We start from the raw sequence: 20594 nt of genomic DNA, 5'->3' as shown, positions 1-20594 counted from the left end.
TGTTACCTCGAAACCGGTCCGGTCCTCGGATGCTTGATTCCGTTCTGGGAAGGACATGGCTTTTGTAGTTCGGACTGGACTGTTCCCATGGGGCAACAGGGTCAGAGCTGATTTGCATATCGCCATTGTCTAACCCAGGGTGGTGTGGAGTGCAAAAAAACGATGGATTTGGGCCCAGATCTTTTGACTGGGGGAGTGTGTGACATTGATCCACATTCAGTCCATCACTTGTTGTTTTAGCAGTCGTTAAAAATGTAATCACCTGCAAGTGCAAAACACGTGCAAAGCAATCATGTTGTAATTAGCACAGCAATTAACACATTCCTTTCCGAGAGCACTTGTATCCTATGAAGTGCGCAACTGAAAGTGTTTCCGATTTTGGCATGGGAAGTTTCATTTTGAGGGGTGGTGGGTGCTTTTATAGAATGCATTTTGGCATTCCGTTATGAATTTGTGAAAACCACAAAGCCAGCTGTCATGTAGGATTTTGTGTCCAAGCCGGGCCACTCTACAGCGTCACTAACAACTTGACTGAGCCTCTGTTTAAATTTAACAGGACCACTATTAAGGCAAAGAGCGTCTATTTTGTTTTTTGTTTACTGTATAGCAGACATAGTTAAGCCAATCGAGCAAAGGATAAAGGTTACGTCAGCGGTGGTCTTATTCCTGGATAACAAGTGAAAGTACAAAATCAAAGAAATATGTTACAATAACAAATCACCACGTCATTCCTGTATTTATTAGCGTGTTACTGGCAGTACCGTGTTATTTGTAATATGTTATGGTATGTCCACAGCGCTAGGCAGAAGTACCACATTACTCTAAATGTGCAGCAATGGTTTAAATGCCAAAAGGAATGTAAGCAAACCTTAATACATTACATTGCTAGAATGCACGCGTACAAAGAGAGCATGGAAGATAAAAAAACATTGTTCTGCTTTTACATTCGGCAGGTCAGACGAGTTCTCCTTTTGGTTTACTTGTGGGATTTAAAAAAATCAGTGGTGCGTGCGCACCACAGAGGAGCAGGGCCGGGAATCGAAAGTAGTGGTGTGTGCGCACCACACAGGAGCGGGGGAGGGAGCGAGTCGAATGCGCGCTGCTGAGCGTGCTAGCCACCGTCGGGAATGGGCGTTTAAAAGGCAGAACACCTGCCTTTGCCCAATCGCGTGCCTTTTTAAAAAAAAAACACACGCAAGCCAAGGCAGGACGGGGAGAACTAAACCACACGCACGTGTGTGGGGGTAGCTTTCTAAACCCTGTACAAGAGGTCTTGCGCTGCGCGAGCTATGCTGCGCACTGCAACGCTAGGCACGAGACCTAAAAAGGAGCACAGCAAACTGAAAGTGATCTTGGCCCACCGTGACTGCAGCTATTGTCTATAGGAAGGCAGGACGGGGATGTGGAAGTATGCTTCCTGCAAGTCCAATGCTACCATTTATTCTCAACGATCCAGGGTAGACAGGACTTGAGCTAATGTGAGCATTCACAACATTTTCAGGAAGAAGTTGAGAAGCTGCAGGTCTACGATAGAGCAAATGCGTCTATCTTCTTGGGCACCAGAAAGTAGTGAAAACAGCACCCTCTTAATGGCACCCTTGGACAAGACAGCCAACATTCCCTGACGGAGAAAAGCCAGCTGGCCCTCAGTCAGCCGGTCATAAGTGTGAAGCATGAATTGAAGGTTGTCCAGAAAGGGGATGAACCCATGTGTAGGATGTTATCAACTTCCAGTGGTGGTATGAGGGCAAAGTAAAGGGGGTTTGAGGCTGCAGCTACCGGGGGAGTGGTGGACAGACCCGATCTCTGGCTAATTGTCACATGTAGTCTGTGAGAACTGAATCCTCAGCCACAAAAAGGCTGGGAAACCTCTAGGCCCAGGTGGTTGAGAAAGAATGAATGTGGTAGGAAGCCACTTCAGTAGCCTCGAAAGTGGGGTAAGTGTGGGCTGGAGTTGGCGAGGGGCTATGGACAGCCCCGAGGACCTGGCCGTAGCTCTGCTATGCTTAAAGCGCTCCAGCACTGAGTCCACCTTACCAGCAAAAAGGAGAAAGCCATCAAAAGGCATGTCCATGCGCAATGCCCTGAAATCCTCCGAAATGCAAGTGGCTCTCAGCTTAGCGTGGTGACTCAGGGCCGCCAATGATGAAATTGCTCTGACCAGCGAGTCGGTTATGACGATTGTGCAATAAATGGTGAACTTTGCCACAATCCTCCCATCAGCAATAAGTTGAGAGAGTATGGCTTGGGCCTTCTGTAGGAAGCTGGCTCTGTATATGCTATACCAAAGTAAGATATAGTGTGCACAGAGTGCAGTAGATCCCCAAAGGCCTACAGAGGTAAAAGTAGATATGCTTACTCTCTACTCAAACTGTGGTAGTGTGGGAGAGCAGTAAGGATGTATCAGAGGGTAGTGTTAAGCACTTATTGTACACACTCAGCCAAAAAATAATGTCACACACTCAAAGACTGAACTCGGACCTATTGTTTGTATTGAAAAACATATTAAGGTTGTATTTTATTTTTAGAGCCAAACAGGGCTTGGTACAGGTAGATGGAATTCTACTTTTCCAGACACACTGATCAAAAAGCAAACTAGATGAGAATGTCTTTTGTTACAGGTTTGTTCAAAGATTCAATTGCAGATGAAATTACTTTTGGATTACTTTTGATTATTTTTTGAGTACTTTTTATATTACTTTTTCAAATCTGTGTGATATGCCTAGATATTACACTGGGACATTTCCTAGACAAAAGGTGAGTACAACTGTTTTTTATCAAAACTCAGTGTCTTATGTTTCCATACAAACACCCTCAACACAGAGATTTTTTTTCTCAGAGGAAATGTAATCCTATGGGGAAACATTTAGTTATCTGTTTGCAGGTAAGTACACAGTCTTGAGGGTCAAGTTTCTGGGGTTAAAGCAAGGGTTCCCCCAGGGTCAAGGATATGCTCGAAACGCACCCACAGCGGCACTAGGGTGGCCGGGTGCAGAGTGCTGGGGCTCAATGTTAGCTAATGGGGCTTGGGGGCCGTCGGCTGGTGGCTGCTCACAAGCAGGCCACAAGGTTGAGGGAGCAAGGCTCCTAGGGTTAAGCTTAGGGAAAAGGGGGATCCAAGTTAGCATACAAGGTGCACTCACAGTGGCACATGGGCAGACGGGTGCAGGGTTGATTTCAATGGGGAAGCTCCATTCAGAACTGCAGGCTCAGACACAAAGACTTTCTGGAGGCGACCACCGGTTGGAGAGACAAGTTGGGATGCTGGGGGTTGCCTTGACACTGTTAGTTGGGCCACCCAAGGCTGTGGGGTGTTGGGTGCAGGGGGTCTTTAGGTGTTGGGTTTTCCTTACCTGTTCCGGTCGCTGCTGGGGGGGATCCTCCAAATAAAGGCTACTGGTGCCATCGGGAGTCTTGAGGTAGGTCAGGGATTACCAGACCTGTCGAGTCAGGCCGGTAAGGCTGGTGCCAAGGCAGTTGGTGACCTCTTCATCCTTCAGCACGGGTCTTAAGTCATACTTCTTCTTTTACTTGCTTGTCTGAGGAGGCAAGGTTCGGGGTTTCCCCTAAATACTAAATGTAGGGGTGTTTTGGGTAGGTACAGCTCGGGACCAATGGATCTCTTCCTTGGAGGTGGGACCCCCTGTTATACCACCCTCCAGTGGGAGGGGGGCATAAGCCACACTCTGGTTGGTTGGGTCTCCCCATCTTCAAGATAGCGGGGACTGAGAGTTGTGCTTCACCTCGCTTCCCCACCTGAGGGGTGGGATTGGCAAAGGTGGGCACAACTCTCATCTTATCTTGGTTTTCCCGCCGATTCTCTCTGCTAAGTGGGGGGTCATAAGCAGTGTGGGCCAGTTTGCAGGAAGTAGCAAATGGCTGGACCAGCTCACAAAGTCGGCAAGCCTTTGAAGCTTCACCTTCGTGGACCCTGCCCATCCTGGGGGAAGAGGCTTGGCACCTCGACCCAGGTCGACACCCTTACTTGGGGGTACAGAAACATGCCTGGCTTTGGCAGCTGGCGATCAGCCACTCAGCCAGGACACTAGAATTAGGTTTTTTTCAGGGGGCATCTCTAAGATGCCTCCTGAGTGCATTTGGCATTAAATACCACACTGGCATCAGTATGGGTTTAATGTGCTGAGAAGTTTGATAACAAACTTCCCAGGTTTCAGCAAAGCCATTATGGTGCTGTGGAGTTCATAATGACAAACTCCCAGACCATATACTCTTTATGGTTTTACAACACTTACAATGTCTAAGAATGGACTTAGATACCGTAGGGGTACAGGGCTCATGCACCTGTACCCTTACCAGTGATATAAGGAACACTGCTAGAGGGATGGCTTACTTATACCATAGGCAGTGGGTTGTACGCTTGTCACACAGGGATGTCTGACTCTTCACTTTTCTCTGCACCAAAACACGCAGCCTGCAATAGCAGTGTGTGTGTGTTAAGGTACAGGGCCTCTAAGGGTAGCACAATTTGTGCTGAGGTCCATAAAGGACTTCTCTGGTCACAAAGCCCTTGGTACCTTTTACAAGGGACTTACCTGTGGCCTAAGAGTTGCCAATTGGGTGTGCAACAGTACAGATTTAGGGAAAGAGCATAGGTCCTGGGTGCCTAGTTGGCAGGAACCCAGTGCACACTTAGAGAGCATCAACATCAGGCAAAAAGTGGGGAGCAACCACGCAAAAAGGGGCACTTTCCTAGGCAGCATCTGCACAACTGAATCCCACACAGAGTGCTGGTATCGGCCCAAAAGGAATGTGGTGTTAACCAACCTTAGAGCTAGGCTAGTGGAGGAGAAAATCCTCTTTATGAAGGTATTTAGCCCAGTGTCTTGGTTTAGCTACCTCACATTTACGTTCTCTGGTCATTGACATGGCTGTGCTATGGACTCTGTCCATACCGCAATACCATGCTGAAGGTGCTCACCCCCAGGGACTCGTGACTTTGCACCCTGGAACACTCCTCCCCTTACGTCCTGTCATCTGAGACCCCACACCAGGATTGCCTTGGTCCACTACAGACTTTGGATTCCTGGCAGAGAGGATCCACGATCTGACGACCACTAGCTGCGGAGGCTGGAGATCGGCTGACTTACCTGTTACCTCCGCACCCCCTCACTCGATTCCTCCCCTTGAACAGTGACTTCTCCAGAATGGCCCATGCTCAGACACGTGGGCCATTCCAGGACTGGAATGGAGCCCTTTGTCTTGATTAGCCTCTCGTTGGTTGTGTTGTTCTTTCTTCTCCCCTCCCTATTCTTTTCCCTTTCCAGAGTGGTCCAGGTTCGGCTTGCCTCATGCGCTGGTTGCCCTCCTTCTCTGGCTTTGGGGTTGCTCTTTGGCCTCATCTTTCGGTTCCCCTCTCCCACTCCCCAGATTGGGTGGTTATCTCGCTATCCCCTTTATGCATCAAACTCTGCTCACAACGATAGCCTTTTATCTGTTCGGTGTTGCGGCCTTTCCTCTTCGACTCCTTCACAATAGCTAGTTCCCTTAGTCCGTACCATGGCTGACACATCACACACCAAATTCCTAAACGTAACGGGCCTCAAAGCTCCCAAAAAATTTGATCCATCTCCTTATACAAGACCCTGATGTCATTTTCCTTCAGGAGACCATCTTTGCAGTCTGATATGCGCCGAATGTCTCACTCAAAGTACCCAACCCGATATTGGGCATCCTCTACTAGTAAAACGGCTGGAGTTGCAATTTTGTGCAAAGCAGGCTTTTGCTCTAAAGTGCTGCGGGTGGTCCGGGATGGGGAGGGTCGTTGCATAACCTCACAGGCCAGTGATGCACTCAGTCTCTTACCCTCCTCAACACCAATGCACCTAATCAATCACAAGATGCGTACCGTAGGACCATACTGTGAAAACAGGTGGCACAAGAAGGGGACGGCTTGGTGGGGTGGGAGGGTGGAGTACTTCAACTTGGTATGGGATCCTGAGTTGGACCACAGTGCTGCCTCTTTCCAGGGCACGGGGGCAATGTCAGCTGCTTTAAAGAGGGCCTTTAGGGACATGGGCCTCACGGATGTCTGGCGCTATAGGTTCCCTGACACACATGACTATTCCTTCCACTCACGCGTTCACTACTCCTATTCTCATATTGATTGTTTTTTCCTCTTGCATTCACTTCTGTGGGTCCTAGAGTATTTCCATATTTCCGACATCTCCCACTCTGACCAAGACCACATTGAAATCGTACTGAGGTGTTGGGGTCCATCATCGGGGTCCAGCAATCATTGGTGACTACCCCATCATCTGTTGCGAGACCCTGTTGATGCGGCTGAGAATCAGAGAGAGCTCATTTTGAGTTGTATGCTCTTCACAAGACCCCACCCTTTACTCTTTGGGACACCTTTAAGGCGACAATCCGGGGTATCATTACATCTATTACTATAGCCCAGTCACGAGAAGCTAGACTGGTGGAGTCCGACCTGACTAGGGACATTAAATCTCTGGAGCGGCTGCATCATTTGTTCCCTTTTAGGTGCCACAAATGGCAACTGGCCCTGCTCTGGGCCAGCTGAGGGCACACCGAACGAACAAAGAAGAAACATCGATGCTTGCTTTAAAGAAGAGATACTATGAGGAGGGTGATAAGGTAGGCTCCGTTCTTGCTCGCCGGCTCAGCCACCAGACGGCACAGGCCCAAATATCTAAAATTAAACTCACAGTATATGGGCAGTCTCTGAGCATGATAAGCATGGGTGTTCCTCTCTTTCTTCACTGCCCTTTATGAGGGTGAAAGTTCTCCCAGGGATGACATTAACTCCTTCCTGGACGCGGCCACTGGATATCCCGTGACTTCCAACATACACAGCTCTTAGAAGCCCTGATCACTCAGGCTGCCCTACATGTTCTCCCAGTGGGTAAAATTCCAGGACAAGATGGCCTTCCGGTTTTGTTTTATCATGATTTTACCTCAATTTCTGGAGAATGGTGCTCCTCCTAAGACTGGCAAAGATCTCTCTCCATGCACATATTATCATCCCATTGCCTTGCTAAACATGGATGTCAAGATCTACACTAAGATCTTGGTGAATTGTCTGGACCAATATCTCCCGGGCCTGAGTGACCAAGACCAGGTGGCTTTGTCCGTCATCGCCAGGGCGCAGACAATATTCGCTGAATAGCCCACATGGTCGAGAAAGTTAATCGCTGGGACATTCCAGCTTGCCTCCTTTCCCTAGATGCAGAGAAGGCTTTCGGCTGCGTTAACTGGGCCTTCCTACTTGCAGTCCTGCAGAAAATTGGTCTAGGGCTGGGTATGACATATTGGACAAGGCATCTTCCACTTTCCCCACAGCACAGATTTGGATTGACGGCCTGCTCTCCCAATCCATACACCTGGCAAGGGGCACCAGACAGGGGTGACCGCTTTCACCCCTGCGCTTAGCCCTGGTGGTCAAACCATTGGCGATAGCTATATGCTGGGTAGCAGATGTTGTAGGCATTCTTTTTGGTGGCCTGGACCAATTGGTTGCTCTCTTTGCCGATGAACTTCTGCTTACCTTGGCCAGGCCAGAATATTCTCTCCCTGCCCTAGTAAATATACACTAGTTTTTTAAAGACTCTTGGGTTTTAAAATCAACATGGCCAAGTCCCAAGCTTTGAATTTAACAATTCCTCAACAAAACGTACCTGCTTTGCAATCACTCGCCCCTTTCCAATGGGCCCCGTGCTCACTCCGCTATCTGGGCTTGAACCTGACTGCGTCTCTATCAACATGGGCTCAGTCCAACTGGTCAGATTATAGAAGGTCCATCTTGGAGGACCTGCCGAGGTGGAAGCCATTTCAAACATCTTGGCTTGGCCGGCTAAACACAACTAAAGCCCAGATTGCCGAAAATCTGGTATTTGGTCCAAACACTGTCCCTCTCTATCCTTCAAGATGCTATTCTTCACCTCCAAAGAGACAAACACCTTTATCTGGGGTGGGAAATGCCTTAGGTTTTCCAACAAGATCTTGTGTTTCCTAAACACCGTCGGGCCTGGTGTGCCCTAATCTTTTGGAGTACTAATGGGCGTCACCTCCGTTACGTCTCTGAATTAGTCGTTTGCGAAAGCGAAAAGCACTGGTTCCACAGCGCCCTCTTAAGGATCTGACCTGGGTCCCAAAGGATCTTGGACTTCGCAGTACTTAACTTGCCAACACTGCCAAGACAGTTCTCGAAATTTGGGACAGGAAAGCGACTTCAAGGGGTCTCACCACTTTCCCCTCCCCTAATACTCCCTTGGCCCGTAACCCTGATTTCCCCACTGCCTTACAACCGCAATCATTTCCCATTTGGAAGGAGGGAGAGTGCCGTAGGATACAAGACCTTTTCAAGAGGTACACTTTTAAAACCTTGACCAATGCAAAGGGGACATTTGCCTTCCTGATACCTCCCGTTTGCAATATTATCAATTGAGACACTGGCTCATTCAACACACAGGGGGCGATGCAGCAACATACTCCTTTTGAGATACTGGTGAGATTGTTCGATGGCACACAGAGCTTGATCTCCCGCACATACCACGTGCTGCAACACTCTACACCTCTATCCATCCACACACCTATCAAACACAGTAGCATGCGGACTCCACAGAGGATATCTCACCAAAACAATGGGAGCAACTCTGGTGTGACATTTCTAGGATATACAGGAGCATAGCCTAGCATGAAACCGTTTATAAACGAATGACTGGATGGTATTACACTTAGTCACGCTTACAGAGAATGTTCCCGACTTCTTCCCCCACTGCTGGCGGTGCCAATCTGTAACCTGCGACTTCTTTCGCATTTGGTGGTCTTGCCCCCCATTAACCCTGTACTGGAAAGAAGTCCTGAGTCTCATAAAACGTACCATAGGCTTCCCTCTCCCGCATTTATAACACTAGCATCTTTGGTCTTTGACCCATAACGCTTAATGATATGACCCATGCTGAATGGCACCTCATAGCTCAGATGCTAGGCGCAGCTAAACAGTTACTTGCCCTGCATTGGAAGAAACCTACCGCACCGCCAATTGCCCTGTGGTTCACACGCCTTTGGCATGTCATTGCTGTAGAACTCTTATCATGCAGGATAACACACACTGATTCTAAATTTGTCCACATCCGGCAGGCACTAATTGATTATTTCTCAAAATTGCAATACTCCTGTTTTACACCACCCTGGCTCATAGTCCTCCAACTCTTCGAACACGCTTCCCTGGACTATGGAGTCGACATCCCATGGAGGGATGACCAGCCTTCTACTGCAGGGACACCGGCCTCCTCCCCTTAGTTCCCTACGAAGGTCATCTGCTCGGGACACCCTTTTCCTTCTATCCATCCTTAGACTGTACACGGCCCAGGTTGTTACACCCTCAACCTAATCCTTTTCCTTTCCCTTTCTTCTCCACCTCTCTTTATACTTGGCAGGCACTTTGATATTTTTCGATGGTTCTCCTTTTCCACAGTTGGCTGCCCCCACAGGTGGAGTCCGTTCTTGGCTACAGACGTTGTTAGGCATAGTATTTCGACTTCTGCCTCTTTTGCATAGCTTGGCATGATACTGTGGTACCTTGCAAAGTTGGGTGTCCATCGCATGCCTCTTACTGTATTGCATTTCCATGCGTTTTTGTACTTTCTTAATAAAAACTTTTGCAAAAAAAGGTAAGCATAAAAATAAAAACAAACTGAAGCAGTGAAGAAAAATAAATTGGCTTATTCACCATTATCCAGACTCTTACATGTAGAAAGGGAAACAAGCTGGTGCTAGAATATGCCAGTTAGTTTCAGCAATGGATACAAACCATCAAAACAAAACAAGCACTGGCATAGCAAATAGGTCTCACCTATAAGAACTATTGGCTTTAACAATATTTTCAGCCTTGCTGTACAGCATTGCAGCTGCTGGGCAGCAAGTCTAAAAGATGCAATGACTTGGCTGCTGCATCATGTTGTAGATTTACACCTGAGTTCAACGCGCATCTCTGCACCTACAAATGGTCTATTTTTAATTTTCCTATCTGAGATGGATTACTGATACAAGATGGATATGTAAATTAAAAAATTAGAGGTAGCATGACAGTACTCTTTCAAAACATGGGTGATAGAGAGAGAGTAATGTGAAAGAAGGGGTGAAAGGGATGAGGGAAACTGCTGGAAAACACGCATGCTCATGTAATGGTTGAACACAAAAAACGAGTAGAGGAAGCACAGAAGTCTGATAGTCAAAGAGGCAATGCTCCATAGGAGGGACAAACACAAGACAGACAGGCTGAAACAAGCAAAGCTTTCAATATAAAGCAAGTAAATCAGCGGCCTTCATCCCCCGTTCATGTTCTAAGCCCACAATATCCCTTTCACAACCAGACACATTGCACTGTCTAATAGGCTCAAAATAATGACTGTGGAACCATTGATACTCACTTTGGCTTCTCTTTCCTTCCTGGACACAAGTTCGAACTCTTCCTTAACATTTGCAAGCTCCTTCTCAAGTTCCTTCTGCAACTCATCTAAGATACAAAACATAACGTACAAGTTTAGAAATGAAATAACAAAATGTGCTCAAACACAGCTATCTAAACTATTGGGCCAAATATGTTAGTATTGAACTCTGGAAGGCACAATGTAGGAACACACACTATAACATAACATATAAATATGCTTTGGACAGGTATAAAATGGCCTGGATAATTGTTGCATTGCAGGGTTAACTTACAAATGTAGTCCAGAATTTAGAAAACATGCCAACAACATGGCAAGGCGATGTATTGCTGCAAAGCTCTGGCAGGGCCTAACGTAATCCGGAACTAATTCGCCATCCAGAGCCCATCGAACCCCCCCTCAAAACCCACCTCCTACAAATCACAGGGGTGAGATAAGTATCTCTGACCTGTCGCAATACTGAAGCGCGGCCCCAGTCGCAGCAAGAGGACTTTTGAGGGAGCCAAGGAGCTGTGTCAAAAGGGCAGCCTCCGTCTTCTGAGGCTAGAAACTCAGGAGAGAGCGCTGAACCTACGCTGCCACAGGCGCAACCCAGGAATGCCCTAATAGCGTCCAGACAGGTCTGGGATTAAGACGGGGGGGACCCTGCGGTGCATGCCAGTAGATTGGGGTGCAAACTAGCATCCGAGAAGAGCTGCCCCTGCCCCCAAGAGACAATACAGGGTACAGGAGCAAAAAGATAGGAACACTCCCTGGGGTCAGGCTGCTGAGATGAGAGTAATGGCCCCAGCCTAACTAGGGAAGGAGAAGGGCCTGGGTTTCCCCACCATCCTCTCCCCTCCTCCTATCTTGTCAAGCCATGGATCGGCGTCGGGAAGGGTAGGAGCGGACAGCAGGAAGGAAAGAATTAGGGAGATGAGGGCCTAGATGTGAGGAGGCAGCCTCGAGATGGAGCCCAGAAACCACCAAAACAGACTCCATCCAACAAACACACAGCAGATAGAAGATGGCAGCGATGGGGGCTCAGACATTTGAAGAAGAAGGGGGGTGGGCAGAACTAGCCCTGATATTAACACTGAGACCCCTGAAACACATGGCAGCCGGGAAGGGGGAAGACTTGAAAACAGAGTTGCCTACCATCCTCGTATTGCAATACCCGGGTGGGCAGGGAGAGGAGACCACAAGAAGAGTATCCCCTTGAAGGAAGAAGACCGCCAGCATCCCCTTACTGAAGAATGAAAGAGATGTTGACTGCGAGGGCTCCATAGCTGAAATGGGGCGATGCTGCCCCCGGATATCACTTGGACCACAATGTGCGACAATCCAGCAAAATCCATACCCACTACAGTTGAAAGGTGATGAGTAGAGAAAGAGCTGGGTGCAAAGCGAAGATCATAACCGGAGGTAGCACAACACCAGTAAATGCGTGCAGAGACCCAGGAGCAGACAGGGTCAAAAGACGACAGCGACCCTGAGATGAGACTCAGGCCACAAACAGGCAGGCTTTGAAAGTGCAGAGTTACCCAAGGCGCCTCAATAAGACAAGAACCTGATCTCAAAGGAAAAGGTGGCTCCAGCAACCACAGGCTGCCATTCAGATGATATTCCAAGCCACCAACTGAAGAGAAGGCGAGGCAGAGTGAGGCACTTTGCAATGCCAAAAGACCATGATCCGAAACCGACTCATTAAGGGAAAATAAATAAAGGTGGTGGAGGATGCACCAGACCCAGAATTACCAACTACAGTGCCTGACAACGCGGCCCTCCTGGAAGGAATCCAGCTGTACAGAACGGCCCTCGAGGCCAGGATAGGAGAATTCAGATCGGAAGTGTCACTGATAAGAGAAGATATCCAATTCAATTCATTAAGTCTTTATTGCGATTATTCATCATCAAAGACAATGACATCCAGAACAATAAAAATTCCATCACATAAAATGCACCACAATTATCAAAAATATAATCATGATACCACACCATCATAAGTTAATACATACATATATATATATATACATGAGCATATTAAAACTGTTTTAAAAAAGAATTAAATATATAAAAAGCATACAGACTTAATTAAACATCAATTATTTTACCAAAGGGCGAGTCGTCTTCACAACCATACTGTGGTATTACAATACCCAACTCAAGCCCATTCTTAAATAGGTCCCACTTTAATCTTTATACAACTACTGCCCCCCCCCCCCCCCGTTTCTAATGCATATGGCCCATGCCCAGCTCAAAAACTTTGACACACCAATTACAGTGGGACTGGAAGTATCTGGTTTTAAAATTCTCCTTGCAACCCTTGCCGATCTGGAATTCATACACAAGCATATTGGTTTGAGCCAGGTTCTCCTTGGCTGATGGTAGCAGGGCAAACAAATAAGAAGTGATCCAAGTTCTCTCTATGTTCTTGACAGAAAACACACTTATCACTAGTAGCAGGGCTCCATTTACTTGTAAAGCTTCGTAGAGGTAGCGTGCCAATTCTGAACTGATGATAAAACTTGCGGTCATGAGGCTTGGTAATAAGATCCCAATAATTTTCAAAAGTGGCTTCATCCTTAATGTCTAGGAAATCCCTCGATAATGACTGACTTATGTGGGAGGAGAATCGCTTAATTTTAACCAACTCCCAATATTCTGCTCTATAGATCTTCTTTGAAGGAAGAAACGCAGCCTCGGGATGTTCCCATAGGTTGCTCATCCCCATTTAAGTCAACAAGGACTTAATTGAAATCAGCCATGGGATCTTGTATGACCGACTCAGCCTCCTCACTTCCAGTAAGGCCTTGGCATACAAGGAGAGTTCCGGAGTAATCCAGAGACGCCTCCAGAATGCCAACGGTCTATACCGTGCTACGTCATTAAAGGCATGACAGCCCAGGTCTAGAAGCAAGGGTAATAGAGGTGACAATTGTGGTAGAACAACTATAGATCTCATAAACTTGTGTTGAGCTAAAGAGAGTGAGGATAGATTACAAAACCCCCATATTTCAGCCCCATATAAGATGGCTGGGCTAATTTTGGTAGTATATAACTTTAAAATAGGGGCGATACGTTTAGTTTGGGACACCCTATGCTCCTTAATCAGGGCACGGGACAACTGAGCATGCTTTAAAGCCAGTATTTCGACTTGGGGCTTCCAACTTAATTTATCAGTAAATGTAACACCAGGACAAGATATCCGTAATGTGGCAGATCGAGTGACAGAAGCAGAGGGAAGAGTGGCAGAATTGGAGGACGTAACCCAGTCAATGGTGAAAGAAGTCAAAGAACTGCAAGCGGTGGCTGTGTTACTCTGGAGGGTCGATGATGCAGAAAACCGGGCAAGACGAATCAACCTAACACTAATGGGCTTCCCAGAGGGAGTGGAAGGGACCAACATGGCCGGCTTTCTATACAGATGGGAGTTTCTCCAACTTCTTTGTGATAGATAGAGGGGCATGGGGCGCTCGCAGCCCGACCACCACAGGGAAGCCCCCGAGAGCCGTCATTGCCTGCCTATTGAACTTTCAAGTTAGAGACATGGGGCCAGATGTATCAAGAGTTTTTCCATTTCGCAAACGGGCTGATACACAGAATCGGCCTTTTTGCGAACCGGAATAAACATTTTGGGATCTATCATCCCAAAAGGCATTCGCAAAATAGCGAATCGCAAAAATTGCGATTCCCTATTTTGCAAATGCATTTAAGGAATCGCAATTTGCGATTCCTTAAATGAAATGCAGGAAGCCCAACATTTTTTCCAACCTGCCTTTAAGGAATCACAAATTACCACCAACTTGAAGTTGGTGGTAATATGCAATTTCCATGAAAAATGCACTTTTTTGCATTTTTCAAGCTCCCATGTGGCGTACGTACAGGCCCTTAGGGCATGTATGTGCGCCACATGTGCACACATGCATATTCCAGGGGTGCAACAGGGTGTCCATTTGCCCCCCTTGCACCCGTGAAATTGCGTGCGCAATTTACGTGTACCTATTGGGTACTCGCAAATTGTGCATGCAATTCCCATTCATTCCCATGGGCCTCTAGGCCCATGGGAATGAATGGGAAGCCATTCCTTATTTGCGACTCGCAATTTGAGAGTCGCAAAACAGGAATATGTAGTAATCGTAATTAATATTGCGAAACCTACATAGATTGAATTTTGCGATTCAATAATAGCGAATAGGTAAAATTCGCTATTATGGAATCCCAAAATCCAATATTGATACATCTGGCCCATGATTTTAAGGGAAGCAAGGAGGCTAGGAGAAGTCAAATATGAATCCTCCACTATCATATCTCTAGATTTCTCCAGTGAAGTACAGAAACAGAGATGGTCATTTGACGCAGTGAAAGTCAAGCTCCACTCGCTACAACTCCAATACATGTTGCTATTTCCCGGCAAACTGAAAGTAATCTACAATGATAAGTCACACTTTTTGCCACGCCAGAGGACGCCTGGTGCTGTCTAGAGGAGTAGTTAGGCCATAGCAAAACACAAACAAGACACAATGTGAGAGGGAGAGTCTGAAAGCCAGGCCCAAACTTTGGTCTTTGAGGAATAAGAAGGGAAATAGATTAAGAAGAGGTAGTGGCAGATCACTGACCAGGATACAAGGAAATAGAACAATAGGTGGAAGATCTTTAGACTCTGAAGAGGGCATACGACCACCGGGATGCCATGATCGCAGACCGATGGTGAGGAAGGGACACATCGAGAAAAACAGGGGAAGAGACATTCAGCCATGACTCTGACAAAGGAATGCTGAAACCTAGCCAGAGAGAAACATAACACAGAGACATTGAGAACATTGAATCCTGAGTGGGATGGGAGGGGAGACCAAGGGGTTGCTCAGAAGAAGATGTGAAATGATAGAGGTCAGGATGTGAGACACATAAGGGACGGACAAGGTCAGTGAAGGAATGAAAGAAGGCCTCACCTGCCTCCTTTGTCCCCTCTGGACCAAAGACTCAAGCGCGGCTGAGTGAGGAGAGTGTTTGGGTGACAGTTGGGGTGTCTGATCGAGAGACTGGGAGAATGAGTGATTAGAACGTTTTCTCTGCACCTGTGCAGACATAGTACAGCTGGAGTGAGTGTTGGTATGAAAGAAGTGAATTGTTTAGTTCAACGTTGAGCTGAAGGGTATATAGTTTGAAAAGATGGAAGGGGGGGGCTACTGACCTCTCAGTCCCGACCTGAGACAAAGTTGTCTTGTTGACATATGGGTGGATGCGCACAGGGGTCAGGAGTGGGAGAAGAAGGGGGAAGGAAGACAAGCTATTGGTATTCAGTAATTCTGTCTGGAGGGGTCTGTGTTCAAATATGATGGGTGGAATATGCCAAAGCAAGGAGACAGATGTGTAGTTCACTGCAGTAGGCAGTCAGACAAAGTCAAGAAATAAAGATGGTCAGGGATATGACACAGAAAGGGCAAGGGAGTACCATAATTAATTGGGAATGTGAATGGGCTAGGTAATAAAGTGAAGCGAGGGCTGGTTGCCACCTACATTAGGTGACTTAAGCCATATGTTGTCTTGTTTAAAGAGACCCGCTTGTGGGGCTCCCAATGCCAATTCCTAAAAAGGGAGGCCTACACTATGCTGGCCCACGCTAGATTCACCACGCCTTTCCAAGGGGTCGCAATACTGGTCAGGAAAACGACCCCCCCTTTCTGATTAAGAAATCCTGCATAGACCTTGAGACGTACGCTGCGGTTCAGTGGATGTGGAGGAGGAAAGATGTAACACTCATTAGATGTATGCTTGCCTGAGATTGTAACGACAAACTCTAGACAAAGTCACTGAGATCATGCTAGAAACAGACTCTTCTCTCCACATAGCGGGGGGACATTTCAAATTCAAATTCAAAATTTGCTTTATTCGGTTAAAAATGTTAAAACCATCAAAGCACATACAGTATTTCATTTCACAGTTAATCAAATTTCCATATCACAATTAACACAACTAATTATATTACAATATAAAAAAGTGCTTTACAATTATCAAACACATATACAAGATAAAAGGTTTGTCACCCAGATTGTTAAATTTATAAAATTCCAAAGTTCATCTAGTAATCGTCACTAATAGAAACTTTCTACTGTACTGCGGACTAAAACACATTTCAACTATGTAATGAGTCCACAATTGGACCATTCAGGCCCGGCCCTAGTAACACTGAGAAAGTCAACTTTGGCATGTTTTCAACTACCCTGGGACTCTCTGACCTTTGGCGCTGCTGCCATCCAAAAGATCAAAAGTACTCCTATTGGGGAGGAGCTACGCCAGCAACCAAGATGGCCGCGTAAGCTCCAGGCTCCGTCGACCTCTGCCAGCAGCTCGTATATCCTGTTCTCAATCCTGAATTCTCACCGGTCTCCCGGGTTCGTGAAGTGTTCCTGCTTCTAAAGGTGTAATCCCGAGCTTTTTATCTTGTTGGATGTCAAAGATATGCCGTGTTCCCATTCTCGGCCTAACATCGTGTGGAAGCCGGGTCCTCGATTTCTGGCCTATCCGGGTTGGAGTTGATCAACAACGGCCGCTGGACCTGGACTGAGCCCGGTCCCCCGGAGTGCATCGTAAACTGCTTGTTTGATGCTGACTTTGTGAGCGGTCTACACCGGGGAGACAACAGCGTACCGCACCGGTTGCCGTGTTCGGGGGTCCGACGCCGGAGACCCTGCCCCTTCCCGGGGTTGACGGGCCGGGGCCCTGGCTGCCGGCGAAGGTGTCGATCTGGCACGACGAAGTGCGCCCATTACTGTCATCGGATTTGTGTGGCCTGTTACCCCGGAGAAGCCGGCCTCCGGGGTTCGAATCCTGCTCTGCCTCTTCGTGAGAGGAGATGGGGCGGACGGAAAGTACGCCATCGCTACAGGCCGTCATGGCCGCCATTGAGGCGCTCCAATCACAATCCACCGCTGTATTCCGGACACTGATCGTGCAAGTGGACAGTCTCTTGGGACCGGCACACGACTCTCCGTTTAGTCCTAATACATCTGTGGTACCAGCGGTGCAATGTACGCCAGAGATCGAGGTCCCCGGGCAGAACCTGGATTCAATGTGCTTTGTCGGCCCCCAATTCACACTCAGTGAGCCCGTGATTGTCGCTATCGTTCCCTGCTCGATCCTGCTGCCGCCTCGCACAGATATGGACAGTCTTCTGTGCTGTGACAAATTCCAAAGTGACTGTTGGGGAGATTTCCTATTTCTGGACACATTCCCTCACTCGTTTTGTGGCTATCGTGACTTTCTATCCTTTTGTCGATCCTGCAACACTGATGTGGACTTTAATGAACGTTCCGCCTTTTCCTTTGTGATGGTGGTTCGAGTGAAAGAGACTCTCCCGAAATACCGTACTGGTCAGGGTTGAACTTGAGAGCTTGGACTTGGGGCGGACGGAGAGTACGCCATCGCTACAGGCCGTCATGGCCGCCATTGAGGCGCTCCATTCACAATCCACCGCTGTATTCCGGACACTGATCGTGCAAGTGGACAGTCTCTTGGGACCGGCACACGACTCTCCGTTTAGTCCTAATACATCTGTGGTACCAGCGGTGCAATGTACGCCAGAGATCGAGGTCCTCGGGCAGAACCTGGATTCAATGTGCTTTGTCGGCCCCCAATTCACACTCAGTGAGCCCGTGATTGTCGCTATCGTTCCCTGCTCGATCCTGCTGCCGCCTCGCACAGATATGGACAGTCTTCTGTGCTGTGACAAATTCCAAAGTGACTGTTGGGGAGATTTCCTATTTCTGGACACATTCCCTCACTCGTTTTGTGGCTATCGTGACTTTCTATCCTTTTGTCGATCCTGCAACACTGATGTGGACTTTAATGAACGTTCCGCCTTTTCCTTTGTGATGGTGGTTCGAGTGAAAGAGACTCTCCCGAAATACCGTACTGGTCAGGGTTGAACTTGAGAGCTTGGACTTGATAATATGGCTTGACTCAATGACGGGATTGTCACATGTACTGTGCTGGGAGTTGGGTGGTGCTTTGTTATACTCCCCCAATTGGTTTGTATATTTTGCTAAATGTTGGTTCGATTATGTCTCGGGGTGGTCACTGCTGGCGGGGGGTACGGGAGACCGGGGGGGTGTTTGCTTTTACGACATTCCCTCCTCCATCTTTTCCCTTCCTTGGGGTTAGTTTAGTGGGCGACAGGCACGCTGCTAGTGGGTTAGGTTGTAGCCATCCGCAGGGGTGCAGGGTGGGGGATTGAGGGGGGGTTTGTTATTTTTCCTTTTTTTTGTTCTATGACCTTTCTTTTTCCCTTTTCCCTTCTTCACAAGAGATGTGGCGTATTCTCCTGATTTTTATTCTCATATTTGGGTATCGAGTGTCTGGTCTTCATATCCTGTATTCTGAGTGGGCGGGACTCGCTGATGTTTGCTTAGGTTAACTGTAACGTATTGTTTCACCTCTGCCCTACGCGGCTATTGATGTCTTTCGGATGCCTATAATTGTTGTGTATTTTCCTAATTCATTTGCCCGTCCACCATTACGATATGTTCCTCCGAATGATGCCCGATATGTATATTTTTACTCTTGTGTTATAATTAATAAAAATATATATAAAAAAAAAAGTACTCCTATTTCGCCACAACCAATAGGGTGTTCTCCAGACTGTGCCACATCTTTGCCCCGGACGGAGAAGTAAACAGGACAGATATGACTGAATTTCAGGCTAGAGGCCTGTCCAACCATTTTCTGTTCTGGCTCACACTCAGGATATGGCCGCGACGCCTGGCAGCGGGATTCCTTGGAAATGCGAGATGAGACAGTCTCACAAGAACTTAGCATAGAGACAGAGCTGTAATTTACGGAAAACAAAGACTCAGTAGACTTGCCGGGCACACTTTGGAAGGCCTACAAAACAGTATTTAGAGACAGAGCACAGAATATTATTGCACATAAAAAAAAGAGGGAACAACGAGAACTAGAGTCAATGGAAAGACGCCTAGTGAAGTTAGAAGGGCTTCCTGGGGCAGGATCAGACCCTTCCATCCTTCGTAGGATCGCAGTCCTCCACAAGGAATACTAAATGCTAGTGCAGAATGAGGTGAAAACCCAGATTCTAGCAACGCAGCACCGTCTCTACAACACGGGCAACTAGGCCAGAAGGCTACTGGTTTGTTGGGGCAGAGGGAGGTGGAAGGGCGTTGGGTTCACAGCATACTGGGAAGCAATCATGAAGTGTACGACACAGACCGGGAGAAAGCTGACAAGTTTACACTATACTATGAGGATTTCTATAGGGCACGCCCACCGGCAGAAAGTTCCCACGTAGAGGAATATTTGGATAGAGTGAAAGTCCCAACCCTCACGCTGGAGAACCGCTCGGCCCTAGAGGAAAAATTACACTCCCTTAGATACAAACGGTGATCGCCACATTAAAGCCGGGAAAGACCCCCTGGCCCCAATGGAATACCGATGGAGTTCTTTAAAAGAAATTTTGGGATTCTGGGACCCATGTACTCAAAATATACACAAAGGCAAGAGATGAGGAAACCTTACCACCAGACCTCTGACGCGCCACACAATAGTGGTAATCCATGAGCCAGAGACACCAACTACAAATTGAAGTCATATCGCCGATCTCTCTCCTTAACACAGAGATCAAGATAGTGGCAATTGTTTTAGCCACATGGCTCACAGTCATAATCTCCCTGATCCACAAGAACCAATCTGGCTCCATGCCAAAGAGACCAACCAGATTTAATCTCCATAGCTCCATAATACGATGGAGAATGTTTGAGGGAGAGAGGACCCTCACATATTACTTTCCCTGGACGCCGAGAAGGCATTTGATGCAGTCCATTGGCCCTGTCTGATGCAGGCCTGAATAGATTTGGTTACAGTCTAAAATTCTTGGCCTGGACAGAATTGTTAAATAGGATTCCTGTGGCCAGTCAGAGAAAATGGGATGTTATTCATAGAGTTTCTGTTAGAAATGGGGGTCTCTAGTTGGCAATGGCTGGCCACTGTCCAAGTAGGGACCCTTCTTCCTAAGTCAGAGTAAGGGGGCTGCACTCTTTGATAACCCCTGCTCAACCCTGTAGTAAAGTAGCACGAGCAGCTAGGCTTATCTCAGAGGCAGTGTGTGAAGCATTTATGATCATACACAGTAACACAGTGAAGAACACTACAAAGGGACACCACACAAGT

General features: G+C 47.4%; 1 protein-coding gene across 6 annotated transcripts in view; it reads right to left on the bottom strand.

Moving 5' to 3' along the window:
- The window catches only part of PDE4DIP (phosphodiesterase 4D interacting protein), a 1524691-nt gene that overhangs the window by 736061 nt on the left and 768036 nt on the right, over nucleotides 1–20594 (bottom strand). For all 6 annotated transcript variants that reach the window (XM_078686955.1, XM_078686929.1, XM_078686947.1 and 3 more), the window contains one exon: nucleotides 10416–10501. In XM_078686955.1, the coding sequence (XP_078543081.1) occupies nucleotides 10416–10501 (86 nt within the window). The remainder of the gene's footprint in view (nucleotides 1–10415; nucleotides 10502–20594) is intronic.

This window comes from Lissotriton helveticus, chromosome 1_1 (assembly GCF_964261635.1).
Source record: "Lissotriton helveticus chromosome 1_1, aLisHel1.1, whole genome shotgun sequence".
Lineage (NCBI taxonomy): Eukaryota > Metazoa > Chordata > Amphibia > Caudata > Salamandridae > Lissotriton > Lissotriton helveticus.
This window is presented reverse-complemented; position numbering and strand designations above follow the sequence as displayed.